Source organism: Macadamia integrifolia, chromosome 2 (genome assembly GCF_013358625.1).
Source record: "Macadamia integrifolia cultivar HAES 741 chromosome 2, SCU_Mint_v3, whole genome shotgun sequence".
Taxonomy (NCBI): domain Eukaryota; kingdom Viridiplantae; phylum Streptophyta; class Magnoliopsida; order Proteales; family Proteaceae; genus Macadamia; species Macadamia integrifolia.
Window position 1 is genome coordinate 21,651,568 of NC_056558.1, and position 9,983 is coordinate 21,661,550.

Consider the following 9,983-nt stretch of genomic DNA (forward strand, 5'->3'; position numbering starts at 1 on the left):
TTCTTAAACCAAGGAAAAAGTACAAAAATTGTACTTTTTTTCTTTTCTTTTCTTTTCTTCTCTTGGCTACCAAACACAACCTAAAGAAAAAGAAAAGAAAAAAGAATCTAGAAAAAAAAAGAAAAAAAATGAAATGGGGAGAAAATAAAAAAAGTACGTTTATTTGATTACTGTTAGAAGAAAAGAAAAGAAAAGTTTTTGTATTTTCTTATGTTTTCTCATGTTTTTGACAAGATTTTTTTTTTTTTTGAAGGAAAAGAAAACTTCACAATTCCCAAGAGGAATTTTGAATTTTAAAAACTAAACCTTCTCTTGGCTGAGGACATACCAAGCTCAAAGAGAAAATTTAACTTTGTACTTTTTCTAGTCCTTTCCTTTTTCTTCTCTTGGTACCAAACATAGCCTAGGTCTCCATACCCTATTGAGTCCCCAACCCTGTGCACTGAAGATGCTCCCACACACTCTCCATTGGCCAACCGCCCACAGTCAGGAAACTTCTTCCATATATCATTAGCAGTTATTGTACGAGATGTTACCTTGGAGAATTTATACCGAAAGCAAGTAAAAATTTGAAACAAAAGTAGTACCCAAATTGGATCAAATTTGCAATAAGACTATGTTTGAAGACAAGAGAAATAAAAGAACATCCAATAAGCACAAGGCGGAGCGTTCAACACAAGGGCATTCAGACAAATCCAGGCCCTTCAAAGGTAGCCCAGGCAACTTCTATGTGGAGGGGGGACTATCTTGCTTTCCCAAGAAAATTTACCTTGGTAAGAAAAAGGAAATTAAAAGTCCGAATTTGGTTACAACATTTAAATACAGAAATACAGCAAAGACACACATATTAAACATATAGGGATAACATACACAAAATCCAATAGTTTGGTATTTAAACTCCCACATTTCAGCCACCAATAGATATGATTAGACATCCTTAACATTCTCAACAGATGGTAACTGATTGTTTGAAGAAAAAAAAAAAAAAAGAGAAGCTAATAAAGAACAATACATTTCACAAGAACAAAATATTGAATGGATAAGAGTTGCACTAGGGTGTCAGTCCCAGTTGCCTTAAGAAATCAACAGACTATATAATTGGTTACAGGACACCTTAAGCTTCTCCCCATCCATCAACTAAAGCAAGTTATGTTGCTGGTTTCTTTTGTCTTGATCCAATCTCCACATTCTGTCAGATGAAAAAATTACCATGTCATTAGTTATTCCATTTCACTTATGAGGCTCATATACTGAAATGATGATTATATTTCACCTCATTACATCATAGGTTCTTCACATATTGATCAAGAGACGCGTTGAATAACTCGCATCTAAAATCAGAAATAAAAGACGAAATCAGTCAGCAGTCTATATTTTGCAACTGAAGCTTGCAATCCAAAAGGAAGAAAAAAATTCTAAGAAGAATTATAGCTGTAACTACAAAGACTCCGAAAAGAAAAAAAAGTACTTCCACGTATCACAACACCCACATATAAATAATTAGCATCTGCCTAATCCCAAAAAGAAAATAAAACAAGGAAATATTAAATTTGGTCACAAGCCAGCAAAGACATCTATATATCAATTCTACAGTTGAACTGACAAGGTTCCCCCACCAACCCAAATAACATTATTTGTATTATTACATATGTAGCAACCAGAGAGAGAGAGACAGAGAGAGAGAGAGAGAGAGAGAGAGAGAGAGAGTTATTTCTGCAGATTATGGATAGCCAGCTGAAAAGGAGAAAAAGCAAGCTATAATAGGCACCAAAGACAGAAGAGTCCTGATTACTCTACATCTGAGCATGAAACTATTGGGTTATGCAACAACCAAATGTACAATAAGAAACAAACACGTAAGAACAGTTGAATCTACTTGCAAAGAAATCATTATTTTTGCTTGCAGGAGGAAAAATATAAAGAGAGAGAGAGAGAGAGAGAGAGAGAGAGAAAAGAAGAAGAAGATAATAGAATAGGTGCTTCCAAGTCAGGACCAGCAACTGGATGGGTTCAGCGCAATGGTATTAAGCCCTTCCCCCTTGCCTGAAATTTTTTTCTAATTTTTTAAAAAATAAAAATAATTGCTCATCTAATAATTAGCTTCAAATGGTGTGTCATATTTTCTTCATTTTCTTTGTTCCAGTTTATTATTAGTGTTCAAAATAAATTGAATACATGAATTTTTATGAAATTATACCAGCCTGAGTGACATAGCAACCATTGAGTGATTGGATTAACATATAGATTAGGAAACCCAAAAGTAGAGCTGTTGGTTCAATATTGGCCCCATAGAGAAGGCTACATATGTAAGGAGTGAGGGATACTAATGCAATATGAAAATCCAGATTATAAATCTCAGATGTAAGCAGGCCCAATGATCAAATCTGATCACAGATTTGAGATAAAGGAAGCAACTGCGTTGGTAAGGAAAAAAATAAGATTGATGGAATTTGTTTTTTTTTTGGGGGGGGGGGGGGGGGGCTGGGGTGGGGAAGGGAAGAGATGAGATTGATCTTCTTGGGAGGAAGAAGAGAGAAGAAGAGAAGAGGAGGGAAGAAATCAAGTATGGCATACCAATCCCATATGCACTGCTTGACAACACCAAAACTCTTAAAAAAAGTTCATTCTTCACTCAAATCATCTCTAACTCATGAGGATGTATTACATATATAAAGACCTTCTAAAATTCCTAAATGGATACATAAAAGAGCTCCTAATCACACTAATACAGTCAATAAATTTATAAACTCAAAATAGAATTCTATCTAAATAATTATCTGAATCTAACCCAAATACTTAACAACTAATCCAGTGTACTAACTTTATTCCTGTTTTATGGACTTATCACTTAGGCTCATTACAATGAAACCCCCAAAAAATAAAAGGTACAACATATAATATAACTATTCAAAGGTCAATTTTAGCCCACTAGACTGCCGCAAGCACCTTTTGGGCCTCCCAAGCTTGCGCATAGGCTTCTAAAAGAGATTAAAGTCTAATACAACTGCATCAATTCCCCCTCAGTTATAATTTTATTTTATTTTATTTTATTTTATTTTATTTTATTTTATTTTACTATTATTATTTTTTTGAGTTATGTAGAATGGGAGGATCTTTCCAACGCATAATCAGCATCCACCATCCTATATCTAGTGAAGTCGACATTTAGACCACGATCCAACAGTTCAACCAAAAGGGAACCGTTGTTGAAGTTGTAATGTGGAAGCACAAATTCGACTGGTTCAATCAAAAGATCAACCAATTTATGCTTCTCCATGGGTGATCCGTCAATAATAACTGGAACCACTACGTCTTCATTGTCGATGGTTCGTTGTCTTGTTCTTCCACCAATTATTCAACGATCAAGGTCAATTTATTGAAGGAAGATCCCATATGATTACTTGTAATCAACCATTATTACTTAAATCATTGTCGCTGAGTTTCTTTGCTATTCACTTCAAGTGTGTGCAAGTCCTCTTGCACGAGTTGAAGTTGATGGTGGGTAGCAAATAAGAGGGTAGGATCCATGACATTAACGGTCAGGTTTGGCTTTGATATCAATTAATGCAATCTGTAAATCCATATTATGAATCTCAGATGCAAGCAGGTCCAATGATCAAATCTGTGATCATCTGGGATAAAGGGAGCGACTGCTTTTTTAAGGTAAGAAATTAGATCAATCGACAGAGAGGGAAAAGAGATGAGTCATGAGATTGATATCAAGTTTGAGATACCCCGTAAGCATTACTCAACGGAACCAAATAATGTAGAAGCGAGTTCAAAAGAGAACCAACTCTACAGTAGGATCGATATTCCAGTAGCTGATAGAATCTCCAAGAAACTTGCTGTACAGAAATCCAGATTTGATGTTGTCGTAGGAATCTAATAACAGAAATTAAAGATGAAGGGGGATAGGTTGGGTCAAGTAGCTCACCCTTCCCAAAAGCATCTCACCCAAGTTGTCTCTCACAACACTGCATCTCACAGTTTTCCAGCACAAAGCTTTCTTTTATCTTTTCATTCAATCGTGGGCTGTAGATTGTAGATCAGCCTTCTTCCTTTAGTTATAAACTTTAGATTGATTATAAAATTGGGTCCTTGCTTGCAAAGAAAGGAAAGGAATCCTTTTATAATTAGATATTATCCTACTTGGAAACTAATTATAAATCAAATCAAATCCCTCTCTTTTACAAAGATAGAAACCCAATAAATTAGAATTCCTACTTTCTAAAAGTAAAAACTAAAATAAGAAACTAGCTAGATAATATCTTCCCAACTATTACAAGGAAATATGAAAATGGAAACTACATCAATCAAAGATTTCCTAAAATCATGCAGCTTAAACTCCTCCATGCAAGTTGTCCATGGGGCCCACGAATCAAAAGGGGCTCTTCTTCTAATCTTCTCCATGCAAGCTGTACTTGGGTTGAATCACTAAAGAACTAAGCCACACCAGACCAGGCTGCCTCCCACAACAGTCGCATCCCATAACCGATCTGGACATCTGTTAGCAAAAACATGTTTCCGTTTTTTACCATTTAAAACACGTCCATACGGGAGAAAACAGCAGACTTCAAGCACTCCCATTCTAAACACGTTTAAAACATGTTCCCGCTTTTATGGAGTTTTGTCAGACTCGATTTTTGAACATAATGTCTACTTAATTGACCATATATTTCTCTCCCGATCTCCAATCGACCTGATTCTTTCACCAACTTGAAGCTAACGCAATGGACTATATTTCTCATGATATTACCTTCAACTCAAATTCAATTCACGGACCCCAAAATTGAGCTATAAACTGACGTATTTACTGAAAAATATTTCTAACGTGATGACTCCTAACTCTAACTGAACATATATCACTTCGAGAGTATGTTGACTTTGTTGACAACAATGAACAACACCATAACCTAGTTACATTGCTCAATAAGACTTTGGGCATGTGTGGTGTATGAATTTAAAATTGGCGTTGGATGATATTCAATGATATGTCTTAAAACTTATAATGAGACATGTAATGCATAGGCATTAATGTTAGATATTGCAGTTGTTTTGAACACTAGATGCAGAGATTCATATAATAATTCCTTAATTTATATGAGTATACTACCATTTTTCTAGTCTCGTTTGTTTGAAATCTACACGTTTAAAACATGTATCGTCCGTTTTCCGATTTTTACCGTTCTCTGTTTTTTTGACCGTGCCATTCGGAAAAAAATTCTGTTTAAAACCCTTACCATCCGTTTCCATTTTTTTGTTGTTCCCGTTTTTGCTAACTATGGTCTAGAGTCTGGACTGGTTTGGGGGCCTTGTTCCTGCAATCTACATCACCAAAACTCTTAAAAAAAACTCATTCTTTACTCAAATCATTTGTAATTGATGGGGTGTATTACATGTATAAAGACCACCTAAAATTCCTAAATTGACTCATAAAAGGACTCCTAATCACTCTAAAACACACAATAAAGTAAATAAATTCAAAACAAAACACTAACTAACTAGCAAGTATCCTGATCTAACACAAATACTTGAATACTAATCCAATGAACTAACTTTATCCACACTTTACAGGCTTATAAATTAATCCAATTATAATGAAACCCAAAAAAAAAATAAAAAATAAAAGGCCCAACCTATAATAAAACTATCAAAAGGTCAATTTCAGCCCATTTGACTACCACCAACACCTTCTGGGCCTGCCAAGTTTGTGCATAGGCTTCCGTACAGGATTAGAGTCTAATGCCATTGCATCAGTTAATTATTTGATAATATAAAGATTGGGAACAAAAATGTGATTTGATTAGTAAAGTCTTAAAAAGGAATGGGGTCCATCATTAAAATAGTATGGTCTTTTTTAATTATTAGTATTTAGTACATCTTATATTTGACAAATCTTAGTTAGTAAGAGTTCTATTTCTATTAGGCTTCCATTCTCTTATTTCATTGTCTTAATATATAGCTGCAACCCTGTATGCATGAACAGTTATTTGAGAAATAAAATCTTTTACTTTTGTGAAGTGTTTGTGTGCCCCCTATCTATACGTTTCCCATTGATTCTCTTTCTTCTTCTCTGTCCAGTTTCTTTTCACTTAATCAATCTTCTCAATTAGTGCAAGCTGCAGCAGGATAGCCTGCTGCAGCTATCTTCAATACATAACAGGTCATATTTTACAGTTCTTCCTTCTTATTTCTCTATTCTATTCTTCTTCATATACTCTATTTTCTTGTTGCTTCTTCGCTTACTTGTCATCTCTGGAACTCTATTTCTTTTCTCCAATTTTCACTTTATGCTGTTTTAAGCTGATATTCTCTACATATCAGAATCTGTTCTTATAATTCAGTTTAAACCCTCAATTCCCATCACAACCCATATTTTAGCCTCATCCCACACATGAACCTGTTGGAATGAATTGCAGATCAGGGAAATCTACTCTGTCACAGCCAAGGTTTGAAATTTCCCTGAAATAAATGAGATATTTCGGTTTTGCAATAAACCAAAACGAAATGACTTGAAATTTATATGCAAAATTTACTGACATTCCCAAAAATTTCACCAAAATATTTCGGTTTCAGCAGAGGGAAAAATGAATGTGAAATCCGAAATTTCAAACCTTGTCACAGCCACAGGCTTATTGATAAATAAGGTCTACTCAACCTCAATTCTTGGCATATTACTATTCTACTTTCAGATTTAATTGTTAATTATGTTTCCATATTATTACCCTCTTCAGTCCAGTCGTCCCCCTATTGTATACTAACTATAATCTGGGCCCTATTTCAGAAGCTGCACCTCGATTGTCAACTAGAATTAGGGTTATTATGACTGCATCACTTGATTTTTAAACAAAATATCTCACATGTGGCATCCGTCTTCCCCAAACCCATGCATGTGTTTACATTTCCTCAAGATCTCCTATTGCAGTTCAAATTTAAAATGCTCCCATTATTCACTTAGGATATTAGTAAAAAGTACCTAATTGGAGTTGCTGGAGTATAGAGTGGATTCTTAGTAACATATTCCACATACAAGTTGTAGATGTACTTCAACGATTCCCGTAGATCACCAGTCTTGGGGTGAGTAACCAATATTATCTGCAATGTGGAGATCAAGCAACAAATGAAATTGATTGCTTGTGTTTCAATTGTTTCAGTTTTAATAAAAACCAAGTAAACGAGCCAATAAAACATGCTTTAACACTATGCATACAGAGTGTCTAAGGATTCCCATAGTCTGGAACAATTAACAACTGCAAAGTTCATTTCAGAAAACACAGCCAAACCCGAGAAATTTTGACTCTATTGCAATACAGAAAACAAATTTGTTTAGGGACTTATTTGATTCTCTTCTTCCAGCTTGGTTGTCCTACGATAAACAGGCCAAAGCCAGAAGCGCCATCCCAAAACCCTTAATGAGATCATACATTGATTTAGCCTACACATCAGCAACTTCATTGGCACACCTTGGTTTCTAACAGAAGGAAACATTCAAATAGGCCACCAGCTCCTTAGTAGGCCTAAAGAGCATCCACTGAATCTCTCATCCATTTGATAACATTAGTTGCATCACTCCCCACCATGGCATGACTCCGATTCTTAGATATGAGAAGTAGCAAACCTTCCTTCAGGTCGACTCTCTCTCCACTGGGGTTCCTAGGAGGTCATCACATCTAATCCAGAGACCCAGCACATCTACGGAAGCTGCTACTAGTATCTTGCAGCATCCTAAAGAGAGTAATCATTTGGCCAATGAGCTGGCAATAGTAGGCGGGTAAGGGATGAGAGAACTATTGACCCCTTTCCATTGTTCAGCTGTCATTCCGCCATCTGTCTTTTGAGAACTTTCCAAGTTTTATCTGTTGGTTCATGGTCTCCATTGTTGTTCATTTTTCTGGCTTTCCCATCATCCACTAAATACACCATTGGTCCTATAGTGCAAAGTCATTACTCTTTTTAACGAATTTTCAGGACCTCCAGTAAAAAATCTATAAAAAGGAGCGGGGGAATGCACTTTCTGTTACCTTGACCACTTTCAACTTAGGGTGGAGTGGAAAAGCTATATCCAGGTCCATGTTTTCATGTGCAATATGGAGGGTCCATCAACTCTTTGAGTTCGATTACTTGTTTTAGTGGCAATAAGATCATAACTATATGGAAAAAATATAAATTAAACAAAATAAGAATGGAAAACTAAGATCTAAGTGTCAAAGATAACATCCACAATTACATTACCCCCTGCGTATTCCAAGAGCACATGTTCTTTAAGGTCAAGGTTCTGCTGCTGAAAGGACTGCATTTGTCCACATCATACCATCCACAGAGCAGTGGTTTCAATAATAATTTCAGAGCCTAAACTACTGATGATTTTATAGGAAAGTGCCATCAACATGTTGAAAAATGGCTAAAAGTCAAGCAACATTTTAATGTTTTGGGAAGAAGGGGGACAAGAGGGAGTCCCAACCTATTATCTCAAGCTCCCCAGGAGGACTCATACTGCCTCCCACTAGTGCACTTCCACATGTTACAAGTGAAAGAGATAAAATCAAATTGAACAAGGATATCGGAAGTGGAATGAGTTTGGTGACTATGTACTAGTGAGAAAATTCCTTCTTACTTGTCAGAATGACAACACATACAATTTACCATTTCCTACATGGAAACAGCTTGGAACAACTATATCACTAAGTTGAGAATGATGATGATGCCCACTTGATTATTCCCATTTACTCAGCTGAAGGAAGGACTATCATGACATTAATCCCATAAATAAGGATCCAATTTCCAAATTCTGACCAGGGCTCTATATAATTTTAAATGTTTAATGCTCTTTCAACTCCCAATAGTCACAGACAGATGATCCAATTAATAAAAGTTCCACATGCTATATGATGCATGGTATCAAGATAAACTCAATAAAAAGCACATGAAAGGAGGTCTGAACTAACCTTTATCCCAGAGGGACTCTCCATAAAACTTAGTTTGTATGTGTTTGAACGGAAGCTATGAAAAGAACAACCTTGTCCTGGTAACTGAGGCACCCCAAGATTCCCTTTCTCAACACTGTTCAAAGCAAGAATGAACTATAAAAGCACTAATATATCACAATGCATGCATTGAAAAAGGATGACAACTGTACTTGATCACAAAATACAAGAAAAGGCACCCAAAACATACAAGAAAACCTTCCAAAAAAAAAAAAAACCCCACAATGTGACCATCATTATAAAAAGAATCACAATGGCACAATGGGTATACTGATCCTCTAAATTCAGTATCCACCTCAGATCATAGGGTTATGCTAATGTGGCGGCCCCCCTTAGCATATTACAACAGGTCATGTTGTAGGCAGCAACATGACATATTAAAAAGAAAGAAAAGAGACAAGACATTCATGAGGTGCAATACATGTTTTAAGTTTGGAAGAACAATTTGGGGAAATACAGACCCAATCAAGGGAAGGGAAGCTCATTCTGGTACCAGGTGTAATGCCTTGCTAAAGGAGAGAGAGTGTTGTCTACAGTTGGGTGGAGTTACTTCAAGGAGGAGGTGCAACTAAGGGTAAATGTAGATGTCAACATGGATCTCTCTCCATGGATGTTAAGACGTTAAGTTGGTTACTGTTACAGTACCCCCTCCCCTCACCCCCTCCTTTTTTCCTCTCACTCATCTTTTCTTCTCTTGCAGACATTGGCCCCTTCAAATCTCATGATACTCCAGTGTTTTTAAGTCTTGAATATACTCTTCCTATCCCTATTGAAAAGTAGAAGATAATTAAATAGAAGAATCAAATCAAAACTCAAATATATGGAACTGGCATCTCCAATGGTGCTCTAGTAATCAAGTTTTCAGGCAAATGGCCATCCTAAGAGACAGTTTAATATTCAATAAAATTGACAGCAGAATTTCGATACAAATGATGAACCACTGCTGACCAATTAACTCGGTGTAGTTTCATAAAATTGAGATCAAAACTAAAACAAATG

General features: G+C 35.9%; 1 protein-coding gene across 1 annotated transcript in view; it reads right to left on the reverse strand.

Annotated features, from left to right (window-relative positions):
* Window positions 1-828: 828 nt before the first annotated feature.
* Window positions 829-9,983, reverse strand: part of LOC122064386 (trafficking protein particle complex subunit 4-like) — an 11,626-nt gene continuing 2,471 nt past the window's right edge. The window contains exons 2-5 of the mRNA XM_042628106.1: window positions 8,946-9,080; window positions 6,977-7,095; window positions 1,274-1,331; window positions 829-1,189 (exon numbers count right to left, since the gene is read on the reverse strand). Coding sequence (XP_042484040.1) covers window positions 1,283-1,331; window positions 6,977-7,095; window positions 8,946-9,080 — 303 coding nt within the window. The 3' untranslated portion in view covers window positions 829-1,189; window positions 1,274-1,282. The remainder of the gene's footprint in view (window positions 1,190-1,273; window positions 1,332-6,976; window positions 7,096-8,945; window positions 9,081-9,983) is intronic.